Below are 27,707 nucleotides of genomic sequence, written 5' to 3'. Positions count from 1 at the left end.
GCTCAGCGTAAACACTGGTTGTCCGCCTGAACATTGTGTTACGCTAACAAACTAACTAAGTAACATATAGACATACATAATACAGACTGAATAGATTAATTAATGGAATATATAATCGTTGTACTGTAGTGTTGCTTGTTGAGCTGTTTCTAAAAATGTTTATTTCTGATCAGGCGCAATAGCTGCCCCTTTCTAAAGGACGTGTTTGTAGGGGTCCTTGCGTTTTTAACGTTTTTCGCGCCACCTCTGAACAGAGAAGGACAGCACAGAATAGCATCTTCTAGTTATATCGCTTCTTATTTAATACTTTCGAGCAATTATTTTAGTGAATATGTACACTAGGATATTCTTGTCGTCGTTCTGTTCACCATAAATGGAAGAAAGATGTCGATATAATCGGTTTTAGCTTAATTTTTTTAAATGTTGTACAGTTAGCCTGTTTACTTCGTTTATTGTGAGTTAACCCTTGGCTAAGAGACTAAGATTAAGAGCTGCCAGCAATATTCCAAGTCATCCACTGATTAAAAAAAGAAAGAAAAAAAAAGTCAAGCAGTTCTTACTTGCTTTTATAGAAGACTGGTGTGATGACTGGTGAGTTGTAGGTTAAACAGGTTTAGATGACCATCGCATTGTGTTGTCAAATCATTAAAACCTCTCATCTGTGATCTGACTGTAATTTAACGCCTTATATCTAATACTACTGCTGTGTCCACTATAATCTCTATTTCTTATTCTTTCCCCCTTCTGCTGTTATTGTTTACAGCTGTCTCCATGTTGTATAGGACAAATCCAACTCCTGAATTCCTGCTTTCTTTAATACATAGTTGCTATAACATGTGACATGCATGAAAGCTTTGTGATTTGTGATCCCAACCAGCTGAGGACGAAAACCTGGACGAGCTACTCTCCTTGTTTGAGGAGAGTCAGGGTCCGGATCCAGAGAACTCCTCTTCCAAGGAAGTGGAAGATAACTTGGATGGTCTTTTCGATGATGAAGACGGCGAAGGTTATGCTGAGCCAGAGGAGGAGGATGCGACGTTGGAGAACTCGGACACAGGAGCAGAAAGTGAGCACAATCAATCCAAAGAGGACCTGGAAGGTGAGATTAGTTCAATTCCTGGACGTGGGACATTCTTCGCTACAGATTTGCATCGCACTTGATACTGAATATTGAGATAAATCACTTACAGATAGAAAGCAGTTGGTAAAGAGTGGGAAATGCAGTGTCAAATCTGCGATACCACATTTTGCTGTTATTTCCATTGACAAGTGAATCATATTGTAACTATACACTGATCAGCGGTAACATTAAAACCACCTACCTAATCTTCAATTCAATTCAGTTTTATTTGTATAGTGCTTTTAACAATGGACATTCTCAAAGCAGCTTTACAGAAATATATAAATTCAGGATATAGATTTGAAATGTATGAATATCTCTGAGTAAGCAAGAGTCGTCGGTAGCAAGGAAAAACTCCCTGAGATGATATGAGGAAGAAATCTTGAGAGGAACCAGACTCAAAAGGGAACCCATCCTCATGTGGGTGACAACGAATAGTGCGATTATAAATAAGTAAATCTCTTCTATAAATGTGCTAATATTATATGTTCAAATAGTGCAGGTGTGTAACCAGGAAAATTCATTACAGTTTTTACATGAAGTCTGTTTTGTTGAACCTCTCCACTGTTCACTGATGGAGACTTGAATGCAAAACTGTTTGTGGTAATTGCAGTCTTAAAGCTGTAATAGCAATTTGTAGTCCTAGCCATTATAGCATAATTGTTCACATGAATTGAGGTCCAAAACCAACTTATGGTTTTTAAATGGTACCATCCTCAGCAATCTCAGTGATCTTTAGGCTGCACAATGTGGGGCCATTCTCTGCAGCAACATGTAACTTCCAGTTGATGCGAACTCCAGTCAGAAGTAGGGCATCAGGATGGATCAGGCAGGTCCTGAGAGCAGAAGGGGTCAGGATCACTGGGCTCTCAGGAGTATCATGTTTAGCCATACAGACGGAGAGAGAGAAAAAGAGATCATTAGGAATGCTTATTGTCTCCGAGATTAGATATTGGCCTATAGCTGGACAATTGACAGGGGTCAAGGTCAGGTTTTTTAATCAGGGTTTTGATAACTGCTAGTTTAAATGATTTAATTGCATAGCCATTGCTAAGGGAATAATTGGTAAATTTTAGAAGGGGTTTGATTACTTCTGGAATAATCTTTTTAAGAAACATGTACATGATCTAGTATACAAGTTGATGATTTTGATGAAGAAATGAATGAATTTATTTCGGTCTCTCGAAGGGGAGTAAAACATTCTGGTCGTTGGTCTGACATGGCTATATTATTATCTACAGGGTTTGTTCTAAAACTCTCTGGTTTTAAATTAATGGTCTGAATTTTTTGTCTAATATTTTCAAATGTTCCAATGAAAAAATTCATGAAATCATCGCTGCTATAATGATTGTGTGCAAGTTTCTGTTGTGGTCTCATTCCTAGTTAATTTTGCTACAGTATTAAATAAGAATCTAGGATTATTTTTATCTTCAATTAAGGTGGAGAGAAAGACTGATCTAGCAGCACTAAGAGATTTTCTATAGTTCAATAGGCTCTCCTTCCATGCTGTTTGAAATACTAACATTGTTGCAGACCAAGTATGGTAACGGTGTTCCCTGGCCTCATTCAGCAGGATAATGCACCCTGCCACACTGCAAAACTTGTTCAGGAATGGTTTGAGGAACATGACAAAGAGTTCAAGGTGTTGACTTGGCCTCCAAATTCCCCAGATCTCAATCCGATCGAGCTTCTGTGGGATGTGCTGGACAAACCAGTCCGATCCATGGAGGCCCCACCTCGCAACTTACTGGACTTAAAGGATCTGCTGGCAATGTCTTGGTGCCAAATACCACAGCACTTTTTCAGAGGTCTTGTGGAGTCCATGCCTTGACGCATCAGAGTTGTTTTGGCAGCGCAAGTGGAACCTACACCGTATTAGGCAGATGGTTTTAATGTTATAGCTGATTGTTGTCTACTTACCATAATGTTCACTTGTCAGTGGAAATAACAGCAAAATGTCATCTCACAGATTTGATAATTCATTACATTTGATACTTCTTGCTTAGGAAGCAGGCATACTGAACAGGGCCATGTTGATAAAGCTGGAAATAATGCAAATCATTGATTTTATGAACAGGTCTAATATTATCATCCACATAATGTAGCAGTGGTAGAGGTGACTCTGTGGTTAAGCTGTTAGGCTACAAACAAACGTTTCATTTTTCAACTGTGCAGTTGTATCTTGTCTTCACTGTAAGCTGCTTTGGTAAAAGTATCAGCCAAATGAATAAAATGATCATATCTGTGGCTAAAATTACTTTACTACTGACAATACAGCCCAGAAATCTTCAGTAAGTAATAAGTTCAGTAGTAGTGTAGTGACTCTTAGTCTCTTCACTTGGCCTTTTTCTGGCTGCTTTAGCAGGTAATACCAGAAATGTTTAGCATAAAGTTTAATATTTTACATTTGATATTATTTATTTACCTACAGGAGTGTTAACATGTTGAATGTTTAGCTCAGCGTTACATTAAATAAAAGCTACCATTTTCAACTTGGATTGAATCGCAGGTTGCTTCCTGTTCATTACGTAATTCGTATGTAATATGGTATGTGACACGGCTGTCCCATATTGTTTCATCTATAGTATACCGGTACAATTCCTCCCAATGATAAGAATTTGTCATCCTGTGATATTGACGATATAGTTGATGACGTGTTTATGCGAGATGCCACAACGGTGGGCATCTCGCACGTAGAATGAGAACAAGCATGGCAGAAGGCAGAGATCCAAACCTAGACGAGGAAGAAGAATTAAACCCCCAAAAGGAACTTCCTCTGTAATATGGTAGTGGTTGAGATACATTGTGTTTATATACCGTATTCCTGTTTTGCAGCGTAGTATAAGATTTGTTAAGTTTGCACTATTTGAACATTTATATGTACTTTTACAGATGAAAAGTATTAAAACATTTCCATTAGTTTTTCCTGGGGTTAGATTATGAGTCCTGTGTGCACGGTGTTTGCACTTTCACTGGACTTTTAATTTGTGAATAAAATATTTATATTCTATTTTTTAGCCCATGTAATTGGTATAGTTTAGTATTTGATTGTCAGGATTAAGTTATTACTGTTGATTGATACTATTTTTATATCATCGTTACATATCGTTACTGCAAAAAATACCATCATATATCGTGATATGGTATTAAGTCTATATCGCCCATCCCTACTACGGAGGGTATAAAATAATGTTGTAGAACATATGTAGTATGCTCCGTGCATGATCGAGTGCCGTCTTGAGATTCAGCCTTAGGAAAGACTCCTTATATTCTTTATATTTTGAATTTATTACTACTAATTCCCATCACTAGTCACCACCTTACAGCCGCCAGAGAACAGCCCTAAGAGGGTGCTGTGTTGTGCTGTATTCTTGATTCACTGCATTTAGTATGTGCAGTAGCACTGTTTATTATTTATATTATTTAATACATTTAATTGTAGCAGCAGAAGTATCAAATGCAGACTTCTACTGATTTGTGCTACTTGTATTATGTCACGCATACATGTGTTTTGTATTGATGGTGCTGTTTTCCACACCAGCTGAGTTGAGGAACATGCAAGAGAAGATGCAGAAGCTACAGCAGCAGCTGGAGGCATCACAAAAGTGTGCAGATGTCTCCCGGACCAAACGTACAGAAGACAATGCTTTCTCCTCACAAAGTCAGACAAGTACCAAGAGTTCACCAGCAACCCAGCAGTACAGCAAGCCTCTGACTTCACCTCAGCAGAGCAGCAGACAAATCAAAGCAAATCAGAGCACCAAGACACCCCAGAGAGCAGCTACAGTGTCTTCCTCACCCCAGTTCTCAGCAGCAGGGCTGACTAGGAAAGTGCAGAACAAGCAGAGGACTGCACAGCAACCCAATGCAGGTAGACCGATATCATGTATGTATGAAGACTTTACAGAGTACTGTAGGGTTTTCATTGATATTACCTTTAGCCAGTTAGTGACATTAATAAAATCTGAAGAGTGTGCGTAATAGGTAAAGCGAAGCTGATGCCATAATTAATTTTTTCTTTTAAACAGCCTCCCAGAATTCTTTGAGTCAGGGTGTGAGTGACAAGTTGTCACAGCCAGTGAGGAGTATCAGTGTGGTCAACAACACAATGAAGTCACCACCAGTAAGCAAAAGTGCTGGTGTATCCCCTCCCATTGCAATACAGGCCACACCCCGACCATCTGTCACTCAGGATGTTACCGTGGAGAAATTCTCAGGTCTCAGGCTTAGGTGTGTATTTTGTTTTTTTATAATGAAGCCATAGATTCTGTGCCAGTATTCAGTCTTATTGTTTTTCCTTGTTGGAAGGGAAATCATTTTACCTGAAGTGACACTGACTCTCAAAGTGGCATTTGGTTAAAATTTGTTAGACTGTTAAAACTAATCTAAAGTAAATTAGTTAAACTATTATTAAAAAAAACAATATAATATCCTTGAAGTAGGTCTGTTACGATAATTGTTATCGACTTATCTTACAATATATGGTCATGACCTCGATCATTTTTGCTGACCTCGATATCGCATGTTGTGTTTACAAGTGTGTTTGTTTACTTAAGAATTAATGTCACCAACATTTTAGCCATTCGCACTGTTTCTGTCCCCTTGTCTGCTCTAGGGCTGTCAAATTAAAATTCGAACTTCAATATATTTGTTGAATTTAAGATAAAAATACACATTTGAATGCAAAAACTGTGCATTCTCATTTAAGATGTGTAGCAAGCACTTGCACTGATTTTAAATACAACATACTGTTGAAAAAATGACACGCAAGATATTAACAATGAACTAAAAATGTTTTTGTGAAGAAGAAAAATCTTGAAAGTATAGTTCTGGTTTTTCAAATAATCCAATCATGGTCCATAATGTCTGGGATTGAGCCACATAAATTGCGTGAGCAGTAAACTGAAGCGCTTTACAAGCGGCTTAATTAACTCACCCAAACGCATCCTGTACACTTATGAGATTAATCAGACATATACACAACTTAAACCTAATATTACAACTTGCTTCTGCACAAAATAATGTGAATGCACAAGAGAACTTGAACTGAAATAACATGGTAGATAGAATGGTATGTCACGTTGTGAATATGCTCTTTTCTGAAACAACACACTCATGTAACACACTCATGCAACTCATGTAGAACAAAGCATATAGTGATTGTATATTGTATTGCAATGTCTGAATATTCTTAAGAATTTAAAGTTTGTTGCTCTTTGAAAGGGTGTACTATGCTGCTATTGTATTATCATTATATCAGTGGTATAAAATTGACTTAAAAATGACAATAATATAGTTTATCACAATTATTTATGGGACAATATATTGTCCAACAAATGTAATTATCGTGACAGAAATAATTGCTAAATGCTAGTAATTGCTGCATGATATCATTTTACCTGAACTGACATTGTGTCATGCATTGCCATTTGATTAAAGTTTGTGACCCTCGTTACAGTCGTGCCATTGTCTTCATCACTTATCCTTCCTCTGTAGGAGACCTCGGCTGTCCTCGGTAGAAATCGAACACAAAATGGCTAACCGCAGAATGATCCGGATTTCACAGCTGCCCGATCGACTGGCTCGGGAAAATCTGGAAGACAGCGACTGGGTCACATTTGCTGTGCTGATAAATAAAATCACCCCACAAAGCAAGAATAATGTAAGCAGCAAACCATCTGACCAGTTTCAGCATTGCATAGTGACAAATATCACAGTGCCTGAAGCAGATAAATGACCCATTTCTAGATTTATCACGAAACAAATGTTTTAAACCAATTTATTTGCAGGGGAAAACCTTCAGTATCTGGAAGCTGAATGACCTTCATAATTTAGATGTGACCGTATCACTCTTCCTCTTTGGGACTGTTCACGCAGACCTGTGGAAGACTGACACCGGGACAGTGATTGGTATACTCAACCCAAACCAAATGAAGAACAAAGATGGCTCCAGTGAGGTGAGACAGTGTTGTACTTACTACTGAAAACTAAATAGTAAAGACTTGTGTGTAGAAGATAACATGTGACTGATGACCTTCATTTAACATAATAAACGACTGTACTTTTTAGTTTAGCTTATGAGGTACTGAGTGATTATTATTATTATTTGATTTAGGTTTTCCACTGCATGTTCAGCACTAGGTGGAGACACCAGCTGTTAAACTGCATAGTGAAACATTTCTATTCTGTAGCTTTGCATATGATGTTGATACTATTCATTTACAAATAATCTAGTCTTAATTGGTGAATTTGTTTTAATAAGGATTTTGATTGTGTGTAATATTAGTGTTAATAATGGAAGCGGTATTAGTGTTTGTAATGGAGCAGGCCATTATGGGAAAATAACATGATTCTTGAAAACACGTTCAAAATAGAAAATGTATGTTATGATCATTTAAATTAGCATATAATAATAAGCTATTTAATACAGAAAAGTTGGCAGAATTAAATATTGGGTACAAAAATATTTATCTTGATGTCCAATCATCCACTTATTGTAAACAACAGTGGAGTCAGGCAGTGTTATTAAAGTACTGACAATACCCAAAATATCTCAGGAAAGCGTTTATTCATCTTTAGTATCTGCTTTATTCTGGCCAGGGTTGCAATGGATATTGAGGGAAATATATAGTCGGTAATAAGCAATATATAGTTTAAGTATATGAAATATGCTGTATCCATAAGTAGACTGATGTTTTCCATTACTATGAGATTGATCTTGTTCTTGTCTTTGTACTCTGATATAATGCAGTCTATATCCTTTCTACAGCTTTGCCTCACAGTTGACCATCCACAGAAGGTTCTGATGTTGGGAGAAGCCATGGATTTTGGTACCTGCAAGGCCAAAAAGAAAAACGGAGATTCCTGCACACAGCTAGTCAACTTGGTGAGTTTACCTCTTCTAGAAAGCCATGTTGTCATTTCTGTTGGATTTGTATTCATTTTTTTTCCCCCACTGTCAATAGTATGAATGCCAGTACTGCCAGTACCACGTTAAAGCACAGTACAAGAAAATCAGCTCAAAAAGGGCCGAGCTCCAGTCCAGTTACACAGGCATTGCCCCTCATAAAGGAAAAGGCAGTGGAAGTTTACGAGAACGCTTGTGCCAGAGTGACTTCCACTACGGGGGTCTGTCGTCACTTGCATGTGCACCATCAATGTAAGTTAATCCTTTTAAAGGAAAAAAAAAATAGGTTATTTAACTTGCTTTAGTTTTCTAAAATCACTGTAACATCTTTTGTCTGAAGGACTGGCCCACAGCCTAAGAAACAGCCCTCAATTCAGGCAGTTTTGGCTTCCATCCCTAACAAGATGATTGGTAAGAGTATGACTGTTACCACTTAGAACTGTCTAGTATATCTGTCTCTGTCTATAGATAGATAGATAGATAGATAGAAATTCAATAGAACAATGTCAATGTCGTGCAGAGCTGTGAATCTTACTTTGAGTGGTATCTGACAAACTGAGCATAGTAACTGATGAGCTACACAGAGTACGGTGGGGAGCTGAGTTCATTTTGCATATCAACAGATGAGCTACATTCAGTACCTGGTTACCTACAAAGTGCAACTTTATGCTTGGTTTACCTGATAAAACAGCCAGTAAATGTAGGTACATTGTAGGTGTACTTAATAACGTGTCAACTGAGTGTTTGTGTGTATAACTTAAAGGATTAAAGGACACAGTCATAATAATGTCTGATATATAGGAATGAAATGTGGGACTGTGATGATTGAATAACTACATGCTTGTGTATTGTGCTAATTTTCTTTGTCATTTCTAGCCATTAGATCAGGTGAGGTGACGGGATGTTCTGATGACTTCAGAAGCCTAATGACCATGCCTACACCAGGAGCTCTGAACATAAAGAAGCATCTAGGAACAACTAAGACACGAGGTAATTGTTGGTTGTTAACACAAAACCAGTTCGATAAATAGCCTATTTGCCTGGTCATGTATATGCTACAGTTAGAGGTGTGTTCTCCCACCGAGGCTTTTGTGTTGCAACATGTCATATACATCAGGGTTTCCACACATCTTGCAAAACCTGGTATTTTATTGACAGTTACTGAGTCATTGAAAACCTACATGTTGAGAAAATGAAAATGGATAACATCTAGTCAATTTGAATTTGATAATAATATGGTAAGAGTGTCGTGTGTAATGTGCTTGCCATGTTTCCTGTTAAGGTCAAGTCCCTCACAACCTTGTGACAGCTTCCTGATTCAGCAGTGATTTCAATACATTCTTCTTTTGTCAAAAGCATTCTTAAAGACAATCTGAAAAAGAAAAGAAAATATAAACTAATTGGGATCTATTAGTGATCTATGGCCGTGTGCCTTTTGCTTTCAAATTAGCGGTAATTTGGGGGCGGCAATTGCTTGAATGGTTGAATTTCATTATTATTATCCTTAATGAAAAACACAACAACAAAACACTACAATGACACTCATATTACTCACTTATATTAAACATAGAACTTTTATTAACAAAACGAATAAGACTGCTTTATTAACTCTTCTTGTCAGTCAGCTCGCCTCTCTCTCGTCACGTGATTTATGAAATCTGACTCCTGCTGATCTGTGCTGCGACTCTGACTCATTCAGCTCATGCTGAATTTAAGCAGACACGTTCAGTTTTTAATTGTAGCGTTATCCAACTGAACTAAAGGATTTTTATTACTATAAAAAAGCAAAATGACAGTGGGGGCAGTGCCACGGTGGGCAAGTTGAACACTGTGTAACACCGGTAACACCGAGTATCCCAGCAAGCATCTAAACTAAGGCCTTTTGCTATAAAGTGTTAATTTCCCATATTTAAGGACACTTTTTGGACAACCTGTATGTATATGTGTGTATACACAGTGCCTGCCACTAATATTGGCACTCTTAGTAAATATGAGCAAAGAAGGCCGTGAAAAATTGTCTTTGTTTAACGTTTTGATCTGAAAAATTCACAAAAATACTCTGCTCTCATGGACATCAATCAATTTTTGTGTGTGTTCGTGTACATGCACACACACTCACTCAGCAAAAAAAAAGAAACATCCCCTCATTCAACTGCTTTTATTTCCAGCAAATTTCTTAGCATATGTAAATATTTGTATTAACATAAAAAGATTCAACAACTGAGACATAAACTGAAAATGTGTGAAATGTTACTCCACTCTTCCACCAAGGCATTTGCAAGTTCTTGATCACGTCTAGGGTGGACACATGGTTACATGTAATTTTCCATTGCAAGTATGATCAGCTGTCCTTCCTGCCTCCCTGTAGCACTGTCTAAGGCATTTTACATTACAGACATGGCAGTTTATTGCTCTGGCCACGTCTGCAGTCCTCATGCCTCCCTGCAGCAGGCCTATGGCATGTTCACGCAGGTGAGCAGGAACCCTAGACATCTTTCTTCTGGTGTGTTTCAGAGTCAGTAGAAAGGTCTCTCTAGTGTCCCAAGTTATTGTAACTGTGACCTTAATTGCCTACCACTTGTAAACTGTTAGTGTCTTAAGGACTGTTCCACAGGTGCATGTACAATAATTGTTTATGGTTCACTGAACAAGCATGAAAAACATTGTTTAAACCCTTTCCAATAAAGATCTGTAAAATTATTTGGATTTTACAAAATTATCTTTAAAATACAGTCTCCTGAAAACGCGACGATATATAATCAAATGACCCACAAAACTGACATTTTGTAGTAATCTTCACAATTTAAATTAACCAAAAAAACACTTCAGTCACATGGAAAAAAAAGTTCACCCCTACATTTATCACACCTTTATATCCATATAATTAGAATCAGATGTTCAAGATTTGGTGTCAGTGATTAGAACCGGCTTAGGGAGTGGTGGTGGAACCTGTCTTATTTATACCCCTCTCATATCTAGTGTCTGGTGTTCCCTTTGTTATTGAGCTGTGTGGTGTCATCATGCCAAGATCTAAAGAGTTCTGTAAGGCCTTCAGAAAAAAGGTTGTGGATGCTTATGAGTCTGGCAAGGGATTTAAAAAGATCTCCAAATTATTTGAAACACATCATTCCACTGTAAGGAAAATCATCTACAAATTGTGAAGATTTCAAACGACTGGCAATTTGTCCAGGACTGTCTGTCCCAGCAAATTCAGCCCAAGAGCAGACTGTCTGATGCAAAAACAGCTATCAAAGAACCCCAAAAATTCATCACAGGATCTGCTAGTAAGTTTTGCAACTGTTGGCATCAAAGTACATGTTTCTGCAATCAGAAAGAGATTGCACAAATTTGACCTGCATGAGAGGTGTGCCAAGAAAAAGCCTTTGCTGTCTAAAAAGAACATTAAAGTTTTGTTGAAGTATATCAACCTTATTAATAGGCACTTCATTAATAGTTTCAAAGATGATCAAATGTTTGCTTCTTCAAATATGTCAAAAAAGTCAATGATTTCCATGGGGTATACTTATTTTTATTACATAATCATTCTAAAATATAATTATTAAATATAATTATGTTCTGAAAGGAAACATGGTTCGAGCAAGACTGTTGGCAGTTGAAATAATGGAAAGGATTATAAAACTCCTTCAAGTAGGAAATCTGAGAACAAAAGATGTTGGTTGTTCAGTCAGCTTTGTCTAAAATTTGGTGCAAATATAAATCAAATCGAATGTTATAAAAAGAAAACATGTGGGTAGACCAATTTACACTTCAAAACGTCAGGATAGAAAACTCACAGCAATATGCCTTGAAAATAGAAAATGCACACCAAAACAACTGGGTGGAAACAGGAGTCAATGTTTATGACAGAACTGTAAGAAATGTGCTGAATGAAATGGGATTTATGTATAGAAAAGCCAAAATTAAAACCAGCACTCACCTAAAAAGAAGAAAAGAAGGTTACAGTGGGCTAAAAAGATTGCAATCATGGAGTGTGGATGATTGGAGGAAAGTGATATTCAGTGATGAAGCACGAATCTGCATTGGCCAAGGAGAAAGAAACATGTAAAAATGACTGCCTGAAGAAAACAATCAATCATTTATGATATGGGGTTACATGTCAGGTTGCATGACCAGGGGAGACCTCAACAGTCAATGCACAGGTGTACACTAAAATTTTGAACACTTTTTTCATTCCATCGATAGAAAATAGGGTTTGTGATGAAGTCATTTTTCAGGATAATGCATCTAACCACAGAGCTGAGTGTGTTAAAGCTTATCGACTAAATGACATGGACAGCAAACAGTCTGGATCTCAATCGTATTGAAAATTTATGACGGAAATAATTTTTTTTTAAAAATCGGTCCATGACAAGCCTCCATCCTGCAGTTTTGTGTCATCTGTGGTTTGTTTATTTGCTTAGAAGTGTTAAAAAAAAGGCAGCTGGATGAGCATCCTCTAAGTGTGGTGATTTAATCATTTTTGACAGAAGTTGTATGTATTTTTTTTATTTCTAATTTCTCCTGGTTGAGACGCTGTGTAGTTGCAGTTCTAACCAGGCATTTAAAGGCTTTGAATCACTTTAGACTTAACCATACTTTTAAACATAACCAGCCTCTGGTTTCTTAGTCAGCAAGTTTGTTTACTTTTATTTCGGTAGCAATTAAATGATAATTAAGAGGTCAATATGAAGTGTGTTGTTAAGTATGTCAGCAGATGTGAGTCATTCTGAGATTTCCACGCTGTGATGTATTTAAGTCATGGAAAAAGCCCTGGAAAATGATTCTGTTTAAAGAATGGCAACCCTGTGTATGTATGTGTGTGTGTGTGAGAGAGAGAGTGACTCGCTTCTCTTCCTACGCTACCAGAGCAGAAGTTGAGCTTTTTTATTTTGTGCACTAACCAAAAACAGTACCTTGTGGTACAGAGCTCTTTCCAGCACAAGTGTTATTACTTAAATACATCAAGTCTTGTGAGTGGGTCCGTGTTAGTGCTCATGGCTACCACTCCTGCTGTGTGTTTAACACAGAACTTTCCGGATCATCGGTTCAGTCCATCTCTGCAGCTGAGCTCCTCAAGCAACAGAAAGCACTTCACCAGCAAAGGTTTCAGGCCAGGCACAAGAGGGCCGAGGAAATCCAGAAGAGGTGTGTGTTACAAAGACTGAATGATGGAGAGAACTGAATGTGTCGAATTGTTGAACTGATTTTGTACTTTTTCTCAGGGTGCTGCAAAGCACAGGAGGTGCTGTGATTCCAGCTAGACCTTCCGTAAACAGGGCAGATCTGTCCTCCCCGAAAGCAGCTTCAGAGGGTCGCAAAGGCTCCTCTCCACCTAAACCTGGCCTCTCCACCCCTCCTGTACCCACCTTGGGACGAGGTTACACAGAAGGAGAGGATATTCTACTGGACATGTCACCTCCTCCATGCTCAAAAAGCATCTCTGCTGCAAAAGTTTGTGTTCCCTTTAATTGTGTTCACAGAGAACAAGATTAGGCAGGCAGCATGATGAGAAAACAAAAATACACCATTTTTCTTATTTTACACGTTCATTTTCAATAAAGTAATAGTGTATAATGTTTAAAGTGTTTCTGTAATGACCATATGATTTAATATATTTTAGAAACAATTTACTGTTTTGCCAGTGTTTGCATATTTTCCAGCGTGAATTTTATAGCAGTGTAAATAGAGGGGTGGAGTTGGTTGTTGGGAAGGGGGAAAAGCTTGTCAGTTTTGTCCTTGCTATTGCAGTTCACTTTGGCAGCAAAAGACAAAAAATTATAAACTGCTCCTTTAAAGCCAGACCTGACTTGTGACAAAGCAAAGCATGAGAGATTGTTATTGACACTGTCTATCTGGGCTTTATCAATCATAATATCTTGCCTGTTTTTTAAAATTAATTGTTGGCATTTCATTGAACGGTTGTCTATAATAACAACTGTCTCTTTGTGAGTCAGTAGTGTTGACTGTTTCCCTTCTGTATTGTCTCTCAGCTGGCTGCAGTCAAAAAGCTCCAAGCCAAAGGAGTGGCACTTATTAAAGATGACCCTAACGCTGTGAAACGCAAGCGGCCGAACAGCAATGACCTCACAGTTCGAGTGGAGCGCAGCCTAGCCTCACCTGAAGGTCTGATCTTCAGCTGACATTGTGACAGCTCTGCCATGGTTACAGCCAAACCCTAAGCTCACATTGATCTTAATGTCCTGTCCGATTTCAGGGGAGAATAGAGCAGAGCAGGAGGTAGAGGAGCCAGCTCAGAAGAAGAGGCGTGAGCAGCTAGATTATATCCAGTCTGAGGAGTTTCAGCACATTCTGAATGCCAAGTCTACAAACTCCTGGATAATGGGGGAGGTGTGTGTGCGCATGTGTGTGGAGTAGTTATCACTGAGTCTGTTAGTAATGTTCTATTTGATTGGTTAATTGCTGACCCTAAATAAATAAAAACAGGCATGTAGCTAATTTTGTTGCAGTCTGAATGTAGGGTAAGGCTCTGTCACTGTTTCACAAACTACTACGTATTGGTGGTGGTCTGGAGTAACAATATTACAGCAGTATATTAAAATTCAACTGAAAATGCAGCTCATAATGATTTCTCCAGTTTCAAAATTATTCAACCCTTTCATGGCAAGCATCTGTAGTACTTAGTAGAGCACCCTTTTGCTGTTCTGACCTGCTGCAAATGAGACGCATAGCCAGACACCAGCTTCTGGCAGTGTTCCTGAGGAATCTTATCCCATTCCTCATGAGCAATGGCCTCCAGTTCAGTAATATTCTTGGGTTTGTGTGCTGCAGCCGCCTTCTTCCAGACATACCGCTGATCCATCGTGCCGAAAAGTTCCAGATTTGTTTCATCACTACACAGAACAGAATCCCAAAACTTCTGTGGTTTATATAAATATGATTTTGAGCCAACTTTTCTTGTGCTTTTGGGTCAGTAGTGATGTACGTCTTGGAGTTCTGTCAAGGAAATCTTCTGCGTTTAGTACACGTCTTACTGTGCTCACTGAAACCTCAGTGTCTGTTGCCACCAAGTCTTGCTGCAGATCTTTTGCGGTCACTTGAGGGTTTTTCCTAACCCGCCTTCTCAGAAATCTGGTTGCAGCCGTTGATAGCTTCCTTTTTCTCTCCCGTCCAGGTATTTCATATATTTCTGCCCCTAACCAATTCAGGTATTTCATGTGCTCCAGCTCAAGCACACCTGGTATAACTAATGAAGCCCTTGATTAGTTGTATCAGGTGTGCTTGAGACAACGCCTGTTTTGTATATTTGTGCTGTTGTGAGGGATTCTATTCAGGGGGTTGAATCATTTTGAAACTGGAGAAATCATTATAAGTTGCATTTTCAGTTGAATTTGGAGAAACCACTTGAAGCATTCGTTGTGTTGATCTATTTCAATTGCTTTTGCTTGATTTGTTCATTGCAAACAACTCAAAGTCTGTAAATTGTGACAATAAACCTGATTTGCAGTGGGGGTTGAATAATTATGTTTGCAACTGTGTATATTTATTTTTATGTACATTTTTCAAACTGTGTTTAGGTGGAAGAGAAGGCCATGCAGGATTACTTTGAGCCACTGGTACAAAAAGAGAAGTTGGAAGAGAAGATGAAGAGCATCAGGGAGCTGAAATGTCGAGCAGTCACCTGTAAAACTGTAAGTTATACATTGTTCATTTCTGTCCCACAATAGACACAGTGTTTGACTCTAGTAGCAGGTAGCAGGTAACCGTTAAGGATACATTCTAAATGGTCCGTTGACTTGGAAAAACTCTGTACAATGATTCAAAGTCTGTGGCTCAGTGCCTGTTTATCTGCCTGCCTCTTGCTAATTCTTGTCAAATACCTCTGAATTATTGGTCGTGCCTCATTACACCGCTGTGGTTGCTTGTCTTTAGAGCAACAGGTCTGTGTACACAAGGCCAACATAATGATGATGAACGCCCACTAGAGTGACACATGCTAACCATAATTCTTTCATCAACTCACATGTTGTTAAATATGGAAGCTATCTAGATGAGGGAGCATTATCTGATTAAAGAAATTATCCAGTGTTTTTCAACCTAATCTCTACTCACAACATCTGTTGTGTATTTGCAGTTTATGTAGTCTTGCATACTGTTCTGTGTTGCACCATGGTCCTAAAGAAAGACATTTTGTTCCAATGTATGCAAGCTATATAGAGGAAAGACAATAAAAACTCACTTGATCAGTAGGGTTTGGCAGAAAGAATTTCTATTTGATTTTCAACTCCGCATGACTGTACACCATGAATGGAAAAACCACAGCCATTACAGTCTAACAATAAAGATCTCAGGATGAACATGGAGCAAAAGTCTTAAAGTATTTTACAGTTTCTTATGCTTCCTTGAAGAATCCTACTTTGAGCTATATTTGCAACACTGGTAATGCGGAACTGTATATTTCTACATGTCTAAAAGGAATAGTTTTGTATATGTTTGGAGCTTGATGCTATAAAGAATTCATAATAAAGCATTTTACACAGATTTTTCACACTTTTTCCATAAGCATATTGTTTTTCAACAACTACCCTTGGAAATCCTATATACAGGTGCATCTCAAAAAAATAGAATATCGTACAAAAGTTTGTTTTTTTGGGGGTTTTTTCCCCCCTAAATTTAATTAAAAAAGTGGAACTTTCATATATTGTAGATTCATTACACACAAAGTGAAATATTTAAGCCTTTTTAGTTTTAATCTTGATTATTATGGTTTACAGCTCATGGAAATCAAAAATGTCGTATCCCAAAATATTAGAATAAAAAATTTATAATACAGAAATGTCACTGTGTCACATTTCTAGTGTCAAGCCACTCCTGAACCAGACATAATGTCAAAAGCATCTTACCTGGGCTAAGGAGAAAAAGAACTGGACCGTTGCTTGGTTGTCCAAAGTCCTCTTTTCAGATGAAAGTAAACTCTGCATTTCAATTGGGAATCAAGGTTCCAGAGTCTTGAGGAAGAGTGGAGAGGCACAGGATCCAAGTTGCTTGAAGTGCAGTGTGAAGTTTCCACAGTCAGTGATGAGTTGGGTTGCCATGTTATCTGCTGGTGTTGATCCACTGTGTTTTCTCAAGTCGAGAGTCAGTGCAGCATCTACCAGGAAATTTTTGAACACTTCATGCTGAAAAGCTTTATGGAGATGCTGATTTCCTTTTCCAGCTGGACTTGGCACCTGCCCACAGTGCCAAAACTACTAGTAACTAGTTTTCTGAGTATGGTATTACTGTGCTTGATTGGCCAGACAACTCGCCTGACCTGAGCCCCATAGAGAATCTCTGAGAGACACCAGACCCAACAATACAGACAAGCTGAAGGCCGCTATCAAAGCAACCTGGACTTCCAGAACACTTCAGCAGTGCCACAGGCTGATTGCCTCCATGCCACGCCGCACTGATGCAGTAATTCGTGCAAAAATTACCATACTTTTCAGAAGGATGACATTTCTGTATTATAAATTCTTTATTCTCATATTTTGAGATACTGGATTTTTGATTTCCATAAGTTATAAGCCGTAGTCATCAAGATTAAAACAAAAAAAGGCTTGAAATATTTCACTTTGGGCGATGAATCTACAATATATGAAAGTTCCACTTTTTTTTAAATTAAATTACGGGAAATAAATTTTTCCCTGATATTCAAATTTTTTAGAGGCTCCTGTCAGTTAGGTTTGCGTAATCGGTTTTCCATTCTTCTGTACATGTGGTAGATAGAATCTAGTTTAAATACTTGCTATAGGTTAAAGAATTAACCTTTGTAACCGTAATATCGAGTAAAAAATTAAACTTGCTTTAAGCTGTAAAAGCTATGTTTTACATAGATGATTGGTGTCAAATTGCTCACTAATATGACTAATATAAGGATAATGAGGCATTCTGTTCTGCAGTGTAAGTACACACACTTCAAACCAGCTGAGCGCTGCATAGAGGAGAAACACGATTACCATTGGCATGATGCCATCAAGCGTTTCTTCAAATGCCCGTGTGGCCAAAGGAAGATCAGCCTGAGCCGTTTCCCCACCGCAGCTTGCAGGTACGCAGTAGAAGAAGCTGCAAGCTGATGTTTCTTCACATATGTCTGTGGCAGGAAGGTTACCCATGAGTTATAATAACGGTCCTGTTATGCATGTAAGTTTGATTGACATCTGCATTTTCTGTTTCAGCAACTGTGGTGTGTTTAAGTGGGAGAGAGATGGCATGTTAAAGGTACCAAGAAAGTTTTACTGCTTTTGGTGGAACACAATAATGCTGCTCATTTAGGGATTTTTATTTTGGCTTTGATTGACCAATCCTAAGCTCTGCCCTTGTTTTGTTACTCCTGCTGTATAGATTTCTTTTGAAGAAGAAAAAAAAAATAGAGGCTGGAGTCACTGAGTTAGATGGAATGATCAATTTTGGGGAGCAGGAAAGGTTTCAGGTAGAAGCTAACACAAAGCCTCATCAAGATGAATTTATTAGTACACAGGGGATGTGATAAAAGTAGTATTAGAGGTTCGCTGAGAGATGTTTGCATTAATACCCATTTCAAGTCTAAATAAAGATTTGAACAGTTTAGCTATAGATAAGATGTAACCTTTTACAGGAGTGTTTTCTCACACACACACACACACCACCGTATTATTTGATATAACCAACTAAAAAGAGGACAGAATAGGGGTATTTGCTTAAGGTGCATGTTCATATGATTATTATTAGTTCCAGCCCTTAAGTCTATGTAGTGGTGGAAGCAGTGATGACTTAGTGGTTAAGGTTCAAGCCCCAGCACTGCCAAGCTGCTACTGTTCGGCCGTTGAGCAAGGCCCTTAACCCTCTCTGCTCCAGGGGCGCTGTATTATGTCTGACCCCAGCTTCCTGGCATGCTGGGATATGCGAAGAAAAGAATTTCCCCGTGCTGTAATGTATACATGCCCAACAAAGTATCATTATCATTAAGTCTAATCCAAAATCTGAAGCTTTTCTACCAATTTCCATAGCCAAAGAGAATTTTTTTGGGGAAAAAAAGCATCCAGCTATGGGCTGTGCACATTTTTTGCCCATATCTAGAGCTTGAATTCAAATGATGTCTATGGGACACACTGACAATTCCAAAGTTCAAGAAAACTTTACTGGAGCAGTGGTGAATAGCAACAGTCGCAGTGCAGTCACTGGAGGGTCGACATAATAAGGCGGGGCCTGAGATCGGCCAATTATGAGCGTAGTCTCTTCAGGTTGGGTTGTTGCTTCATTTCTGTTTTTGTTCCTTTAGGAAAAGAATGGACCAAAAATTGGAGGTGAACTGCTGCTGCCGCGTGGTGAAGAACACTCCAAATTCCTCAATGGTCTGAAATAAAGCCAGCAGTCCTCCTGCTATCTGACTCAGTCCTCTTCTCCTCTCACGCAGTGCTCAGGCAGTCTTTTTATTACAGTGCACAATGATGAAACTGGAAGCCTCTCGATTTTCCCTGAGCCAGGCCGACACCGAAGTGCTGTTAACTTACAGCTTTTCATATCCGCACACGAGGCTTGAGTGCAGTGCTAATGTAAATTGTTGCAATTGATTTGCAGAAGCTCTAATCTCAAGGTGGTTAGTGCCAACTATTTGTCTTGGTCTTTTTTGTGTGTGTGTGTATATGTATTTTATAATGTGATATATTTTAAAGCATTTTTTCTAGTTTCACTTCTGAATCATGTGTGGCTGTGATATAGTGCTTAAATTAAACTAGCTTGAGTACTCGCATACGTTTCTGTAATTGTTTTTCCATTACTATTATAACTTTCACAATCAAGAAAATAGATTTTGAGTAAGTGTGGATGGACCTTGACCGCCAAAGTACCCCCTTTTTGTATCCAAGTGAGCTTTTACTGCCTGTGCGTGTCTCAGCTTAAGGGATCAGAAGTAATAATTTTTTTCCTGTCATCCTGGTGATGGTGCAGCAAATGACAGACCATTTTGCTGACAGATTTACCGTCTCCTGAAGTGCTATTTCATTGTCTAGGCTTTCAACTCTGTAATGCTTAAGGCTTGATTTTGCTCCCAGCACAGGTCTGCTGTCTCTTACAGTGCTGCATTAATATAACTGTATGTAAGATGCAGCTCTGCATGTCTTGAATACTTTCTTTCTTTTCACCTTTTCTGTTTATTAATTTACTTTTTGTGGTTTAAGTCATTCTTTTGAAGAGTCAGGCCAGTATTTATTCAGAAACAGTCTAAAAGTGCAGGGGTTTTTTTTTGTTTTTTTTTTTTAATGGAAGTAAATGCACAGTGAAGCTGAGATCTGGCTGAGGTTGGAGAAAACAGCAGGATGGTTCCTATTTAGAAATGGAAAAGTTTAGAAAATGATTGACACTTTTCATGTCTGGAGAAGTATGGAATGGTTATATGGGATAATGTCTTTGTTTCCAATTATAGTACTAATCCCTGATGATTAGGAAATGCTGCTTTTACAGAAATCTGTAAATATGATTGGCCCAACCCAAATAGAAAAGTTGGTTAAAAATGATAGAAAATGAAAAGCAAGACATTATTCAATCGGTTTCATTTTATTTATTTATTTTATTTATTTAATACTTGTGTAATTCTTATTGTGGTCACAGATTACAGGATTTTGCTGTATTTTTTTTACTTCATTTTTTGAATTTGTGAAATTGCAGTAAACTGTTTTTCACTTTGTGATGGTTGTTGATGCGTCTTGGCCCAAATCCGTGATAATTATGAAAAATTGCAAGCTCCTCATATTGCAGAGTTTGCTTGAATTGAGTTGATTGACCAGACACAAATTAATACACAATATTCTAGTATTTATTGGCCTTTTCCTATTATAATGTTGTGGCTAAAGAACTAATTTATCAGTGGGCAGGGGGGGGGACATGTGTCCATGTTAAAGGCCTACATTCACTTACCTAGAGAAAAGTGTATGGTTTCAAAATGGAAATTGTGTAAACCCACCCACTTTCAAAATGATTCATTGCTTGATCCCAGCCTAATCCATTCCAAAAAAAATACTATTCATATAAAATGTTTCTCATCCATCATGTACTTTTATTATAGCTATATGTAAAGCATACAAAATGATTATGAAATTTTTACAATTAAAAATAGATGATGCAAGTTAAGAAGGAATATAATCGGATTGGATTGCAAGCAGTATATATTCACCATGTTCTGAAATGATTGCACTTAGAAGAGATAGGTATATTATTTATATAAAAAAGTGCAGATTAAATCAATTTCAAGAAAAAATGCTACAACTGTGCATGACCCTCAGCCATGCAAGGTTTTATGAGACGCTTAGACATAAGGGCGGTGATGTGGGTATTGTGGGTAGAGCCCGTCATAGTGATACTCCCTCCATTGCTCGGCATTCTCACGGTTCCTTTCATACTGCTCTGAAAATGGTAAGAAAGAGTATAGACATGACTTTAGTGACAGGTTGTTCTGTTACAGATATTGCTACTCTCAAGCTGGCTTGTAAATTATATATTATTTAACGCAATCCAAAATAAGGCACATGCTAACTCTATATGACCTTGAGAAACCAGTACGCGCTTCAGCTAGTTCAGAATGCGTCCATCAGTATTCTTTCCAGGAAAAGAAATTCAGAGCACTGAATTAGCTATACCTAATGACTTCCACATTGACAGTAAAGTCCTGCTTGTGACTTAAGGCTTAATGGTCTACCTCCAGCATCTTTCTGATCTCATGAAGCAGTGTAGCTCATCCTGAGCATTTTACTCAGTTGAGGCAAGCATACAGTTATTCTGAATCACTTGCAGCTCAGCTGGTAGAAGCATTTCTTACATCACACAAGCGCTACACCTGTGCTTCAAGATGGACTTGTTTAATGTGGGCTATTTGTAGTTCTTGTTCTTTTTTTTTTCCTTTTTTTTTTATTAAAAAGACTAATGATTTGTATTAATTTTCATGAATGATTGTAGATTTATTCATTTATTGTGCTTTGATCATACATATTTTTGCCTAGTCTTACCAAATATGAAATCTGCTATTATAAATACAGATTGTTTTTTACTATAAATTAAGCTTTGGTATTGCAGCTTGCTTTAGTTTTCAGGTTCTACACTGCCGTGTGTCAAACAGCAGGTTGTGATTGCTTGGATTAGTGTGCTATTTCACTCATCAGATGTTGATTACTCCTCCAGACAGCAGCAGCTTATTAATGGGCCTGCTGGAGTTTTTTTTTTTTTTTTTTGAGCGTTGGAGCCAAACTAATCAGAGCAACAGACACGTCTTACCATTTCGGCTCTCCTCCAGATGGTTTTCATACTCATTGCTCTGCTCCTCATAGTACTCCCTCCTGCGCTCAGAGGCAGCTGACTGCAACTTATGCTCCGCTGCAGGGAAAGAAAGCATTATCTTTTGACTTTTTAGGTACACACTGAAGCTGGCTTTAATTTGATTTTGTGGCGGGGTCCCCCGGCTGTTGAGTTGAAGGTAAACTGAAATGGCACAGTCTAAATTACCCACATAAACTATGGGAAAACTAAGCAATAATGTTCATTGTAACAAGAACAACAATCTGTTTGGACCATTAATTGCAGAATAGAACAATTTGCCTAATTATTCAAAATTGCTTATTTAACAGTTAAATGGTTTGTCTTTTTTTTCTACCTTTTCTTCTTCTTCTTTTTTTTTTAAGTAAGGAAATCTTGGGCGAGCTTTCACCTATTGTTGGCAAAACAAAGCCAAGCATGACATTCAGTGCAGACATTTTCTAGTCCGTCAGGTTAGACACAGCAACTATTACAACACACATCATATAGCTCACATACAAGCGAAATACTGCCACTTAGTTTTACACGCATCACTACTGTCACCGACTATCAACTATTGACAGCATAACGCAATCAGATCTCAATAAGTGATCTTAATAAATATAAATAAAGTATATTTGTTTGGGGGTGGTGATATGCATATGGTGGTAAGCATTCACTACTGGAGTAATTAAAGCACGAAGGTGTAGTCCAGGGTTGTCCAGACTTTTTTGTCAAAGGGGGACGATTAGAAAACAACAACATTCCAGAGGGTTGGTCACCAAAATATTAATTCAGAACTCAAATCTAGTGAGTTTAAGTGGAATAATGGAGCAGGGTATCACCCGACAGCTGTAAGTTGTGACACAGGATGATATTCTTGCTCCTTTTTGAGACAAATAACATTGATTAATTTAGTTAAGGACTCTTTCAAGGATTCGTGAAAGCTTTTCCATTCTTAGTGGTTAGATGCATTGCCACGTATTAGCTCTGGTAATGTTCTGTCCCATGTTTGCTCTGGAGAGCGCCCAGCTGCTTCAGGTTCTGTGACTTCTCATTCTCTCAATCCTATCATTTTACAATTCCCATGATTTATTTGATAATGTCTCATGATATTAAATTCCTTAATTACCTCAATGGTCTTTTGACGTATCAGACACATTTTCTTTGGCTTTCAGTGAAACAGTATTCTTATCTCCAGCTTTTTCGAAATTGCTCCTTCTCACTGTTAACGTTGCACTTTTTGTCTGTCGCTATTACTAAATATCATTCAGTGAATTCATTTGTGTATTCTGAGGGGGAAAAAGACCCTTCATTATAAGAGTGAAGCCGAGGTCTGCGTTTGGCTGTGGGGCCAGACATTGGAGACCTCTGGTGTAGTCAGTGATTTCGGAAACAGAAATTAAAATAAATAATCCCGCCTGCTTTCAGTGTTACTTCCAAACCTATGCCACCAAGATACATGGCACATGGATATGCTGATGAACAATTAGAGATTCTCCTCTCTCCTTACTGGTTACTTGTTGGTAGCAGGGTGCAAATTAAACAATGATATCTGAAGAGGGTTAACATGAACTATCTATTATGGTTGTTATCTTTCTGATTTCTTTGTGGCAGTTTTGCCAATTTTGGTTAGGGCAATTCAATCATTTAAAAATAAAATAAAAAGTAATTTTTACTTGTTAGTTCTGGTAAATATGAAAGAAAGAACTTGTATTTTACTTACAATATAGTGGCACTAATAGGTGTTTCTGGGGGGTGAGACTGACCCCAATGTAGCAATGTACCTACAAATCAGAGGCTTATTGTTGTAGCTAGCAAATAAACTAGTGCGCCAACAGATGCAGGATGAGTTAAATAATATTAGAAGTTAACTCATTTAAATAACAATGTGGTTAAAAAAATAGGTTGTTAGCACTGTTCCATTTAAATTAAGCTTAGTCACAAAATAAGTTTGTCCTAGATACTTATAGTTTTCCTAACAGTGAATAAATTTGTAATGATGGCGATAAGTTTTAGGCAGTGAAGAAATGGTATGGCCTGTTGTAGGGGTGTTTAAATGTGTGTATCTTTTTTTTTTCCTTTTCCTTTTTCTTTTTCTCTTTTTTTTTTTTTTTTTATTTTTTTTTTTTTACAGTTTTTACACACACACACACACACACACACACACACACACAAAGATCTTTTATCCTTGCTTTCTTTGACTGAGTGGGAGGTGGGACTTTTCTTTCATTCCTTCATTCTGACAGCTGCCAGAATACAAAGTGAACTGAAACTCTCTGGCCCGATCATTAAGGACCGTATTAATCTGTCTTCTATTTTCTCTCTGTCCTGCGTCGGCACATTCCACTCTCTGCTCCAGCTGTTTTTTTTTCTCCAGTCTGTGTTCTGCAGCGTCATCACACACACCCACATGCGAGCTTGAAAATAAAAATCAAAACACTCTGATGTGGCTCACTGAAGTGTGAGTGTGTGCGTGCCATATTTGCTCTACCTTGCTCCTCATGGGTAAGCAGCTCCACACTGTCCTGGTGATCCTCACGGACATCTTTCCTCATCCTTCCCCAACACTCACAACCATTCACACACTTGCACTGCTCCATGAGTGTTTTCTATCCATCAGGGGGGGATTAATAGTCAAGTTGCCTAAAATGCTTCCCTCACTTAAGATCATAGGATTAGCTGCTGTATCTATTTCATATAAATGATTAAAGCAATACACTCCTCTGTGTGATTTAACGCTTAATAGTATTTGTTGGACTTCTGAAGTGGCTCAGTTAAGAAGGGCCGGATCACAGTGCAACTCACCTACATACTCTGTGTATGAATATGGGGACCTGCGGCCACGACGCTTGAAAACGTTTGATGCATCTGATGCTGGAACGAAAACCTTCTTAGATGATCCTACAGGGTAGAGTGATTACAGAAGAAATACAAAGACCACATACAGGTTTTCCTTGAGATCTCTTTCTTTCTCTCTCTTTGTGTATGTTTTTATACACTATATGGCAAACGTATGTGGACCCTGATCAATCACATACAGTACAGTATGTACTTGTTGAACATCTCATTCCAGATTTATCCCCCCTTTTCATTTATAATAACCTCCACTCTTCTGGGAGGCTTTCCTTTAGATTTTGGAGCGTGGCTATGAGGATTGGTGATCATTCAGCCACAAGAGCATAAGTGAGCTCAGGCACTGATGTAACTGTAGGTGAGGAGGTCTGGGGTGCAGTCGGTGTTCCAGTTTAACTCAGTGGTGTTTAATGGGTTTGAGGTCAGGACTCTGTGCAGGACGCTCAAGTTCTTCCACTCCAACCTTGGCAAACCATGTCTTCATGGACCTTGCTTTGTGCACAGGGACATTGTCCTTCTTGAACATGTTTGGGCCACTTAGTTCCAGTGAAGAGAAATCTCAATGCTACAGCATACAGAGACATCCTATACAAGTCTGTGCTCCCAACTTTGTGGCAACAGTTTGATGTAAGGGTTTGATGGTCAGGTGTCCACATACTTTTGGGTATATAGTGTATCTTGGTGGAGACCAGCCAACTTTCCCCACAAGGATAAGAACACCTGACAAGTTTGACATTGTGGGGAAATTTGGCCAGTCTCCACAAGGAAACCTTTTATTATTATTATTATTATTATTACAAAAACTATAGCTTTTATTAAAATATGTGTGTGTGCAAATCTGTGTGTGTGTTGAACTCACCATGCCGTTCATTGGCTTTTTCTTTTCCATTCTTCACTGCTGCACTTTCTACCTCAGACAGCACTAGAGGGAGGGAGGAGGGAAGGAAATAGCTTTAATGAGAGGAGGTATTGTATTGTATTGGAGGTAAAAGTATTGATCTCAGGTTTCGTTGGGGAGGAAACTGGACATCTTTCATCAGTAGAGTTTGAGACAAATAAATTATGTATTTTAATATGTAAAACCTTTATAGTTTTAATTTTTTTAACAATTTTCTCTACAAACGCACTTTGTCTAATGTCTAATGCATGTGAGATTTTTAAGAAAATGCTCATAAACAAGATGGGCAAATATAGCAGCCACCAACACAAATATAAAATATTACGGATATTCCATGTTTACACATTCCCTCACTAACGACAATTCACAGTAGATTTTTCATTTTTTATAATTTTTTAAATAATGATAAAATCGACTTAATAGTCAAAGTGAGAGTATGCACTACATTATCTCTAAATGATCTTTTAAATGGCTTAGGATTAAAACACAAAGGTACCAAGGCTTATGAAAGTTGTGAAATTTCTACCACAAGAAATTCAGCAGTGACTTTTTTAAAAAACAAAACAAAACAAAAGGTTGAAAATGACTTGTTAAATTTCTGACTTTATATTTATTTTTAAATACTTGTGTTTTTTTTACGTTATCTAATAAAGGTTTTGTATAAATATTTATCTTTTATCCTTAGCTCATTTTAAATCATAATAAATATTTTCAAACAGATCAGAATATTTTCAGTATTATATATCTTTCAACCATGTCTAAAGCACCTTGATCTACATTTTATATATGAAAGGCGCTATAATGAGTAAACATTTATTTTGTTGCTTCGTCCGCTCTCCTCACTCACACACACATCCTCTCACACACCCTGAATGAGACACTCACCAGTTAGGATGAGGACGATGGGCAGCAGGGCCAGGAGAGCTACGTGCAGCCGGGCCATGGCTCAGGCAGAGTGTGTGAGAGAGTGTGTGTGCTGCAGGTAGCACAACCGCAGCAGTCAGTCCTGGCATAGGGTACGAGAGAGGGAGGAAGAGTAGGAGGGGACGAGATGTAATTCCACAGGCCCAGGGGACACAGGAGGGGCGAGAGAGAGAAAGCGAGAGACTGATGGAGGAAGCAAAAGAAAAGATGAAATGATAAACCACTGATTATATTGACCTGCTAAGACTTGATGTATGGTTGCAGAACCTTTGATCCATCCATCCATCTTCTATACCGCTTAATCCTTTTCAGGGTCACAGGGAACCTGGAGCCTATCCCAGGGAGCATTGGGCACAAGGCGGGGTACACCCTGGACAGGGTGCCAATAGAACCTTTGATATGATACTTTTATTGTTACCTGAGTATGCTTCAGCATGTTTTATTTAAATGATTCATCTTTAGATTAGAGAATAAATATCACCTGTGTGTGATATGACTATTGCATGTAGCTAATTGTCTAGGAGGATAGTTACACTCCATTTATAACCTGAAAGATGTTTATATACCTGTAAGCACAACCACAATGCAAACTGAGATTAGAGATTCCTTTAGTGATGTGCAATGACCTGAAGTCACAATGCTGTTTACAGTGACTGTATGGTATTAAATACTATATAAAAATGAGCCTTTGAGCTCACTGTGTCCTCTGCCTTACATCTACACACACAGGTAAAACTGCCACA

General features: G+C 38.2%; 2 protein-coding genes across 2 annotated transcripts; one reads left to right on the top strand and one right to left on the bottom strand.

The window, feature by feature from the left end:
* The first annotated feature begins 138 nt into the window (after positions 1 to 138).
* On the top strand, positions 139 to 23,568 carry mcm10 (minichromosome maintenance 10 replication initiation factor). Its single transcript, XM_053649754.1, has 18 exons — positions 139 to 591; positions 878 to 1,099; positions 4,662 to 4,991; positions 5,149 to 5,350; positions 6,617 to 6,782; positions 6,910 to 7,077; positions 7,890 to 8,006; positions 8,086 to 8,279; positions 8,368 to 8,438; positions 8,904 to 9,017; positions 13,055 to 13,172; positions 13,250 to 13,478; positions 14,018 to 14,150; positions 14,242 to 14,375; positions 15,563 to 15,676; positions 17,927 to 18,072; positions 18,203 to 18,245; positions 19,285 to 23,568. Exons 1-18 carry the CDS (start codon positions 585 to 587, stop codon positions 19,366 to 19,368), a joined length of 2,592 nt encoding a protein of 863 aa, XP_053505729.1. The 5' UTR covers positions 139 to 584; the 3' UTR covers positions 19,369 to 23,568.
* Positions 21,035 to 27,074, bottom strand: ucmaa (upper zone of growth plate and cartilage matrix associated a). The gene is made up of 5 exons (XM_053649759.1): positions 26,926 to 27,074; positions 26,002 to 26,064; positions 25,095 to 25,190; positions 22,269 to 22,367; positions 21,035 to 21,404 (listed from the first exon to the last, which is right to left on the bottom strand). Exons 1-5 carry the CDS (start codon positions 26,981 to 26,983, stop codon positions 21,307 to 21,309), a joined length of 414 nt encoding a protein of 137 aa, XP_053505734.1. The 5' UTR covers positions 26,984 to 27,074; the 3' UTR covers positions 21,035 to 21,306.
* Between the last annotated feature and the right edge of the window lie 633 nt (positions 27,075 to 27,707).

The sequence above is a fragment of the Ictalurus furcatus genome, chromosome 19 (genome assembly GCF_023375685.1).
Source record: "Ictalurus furcatus strain D&B chromosome 19, Billie_1.0, whole genome shotgun sequence".
Lineage (NCBI taxonomy): Eukaryota > Metazoa > Chordata > Actinopteri > Siluriformes > Ictaluridae > Ictalurus > Ictalurus furcatus.
Note: the sequence above shows the minus strand (reverse complement) of the source record. Positions and strands in the feature narration are given on the sequence as shown.

What these genes read in the sequence shown, in the direction of transcription:
- mcm10 (XM_053649754.1), top strand. An exon ending in AAAGCATCTCTGCTGCAAAA is followed by an intron (nt 13,479 to 14,017) that starts GTTTGTGTTCCC and finishes ATTGTCTCTCAG; the next exon opens with CTGGCTGCAGTCAAAAAGCT. An exon ending in CAGCCTAGCCTCACCTGAAG is followed by an intron (nt 14,151 to 14,241) that starts GTCTGATCTTCA and finishes GTCCGATTTCAG; the next exon opens with GGGAGAATAGAGCAGAGCAG.
- ucmaa (XM_053649759.1), bottom strand. Translation starts at nt 26,983, where the DNA reads ATGGCCCGGCTGCACGTAGCTCTCCTGGCCCTGCTGCCCATCGTCCTC. An exon ending in CATCGTCCTCATCCTAACTG is followed by an intron (nt 26,065 to 26,925) that starts GTGAGTGTCTCA and finishes CCCTCCCTCTAG; the next exon opens with TGCTGTCTGAGGTAGAAAGT. An exon ending in AAAAGCCAATGAACGGCATG is followed by an intron (nt 25,191 to 26,001) that starts GTGAGTTCAACA and finishes TCTACCCTGTAG; the next exon opens with GATCATCTAAGAAGGTTTTC.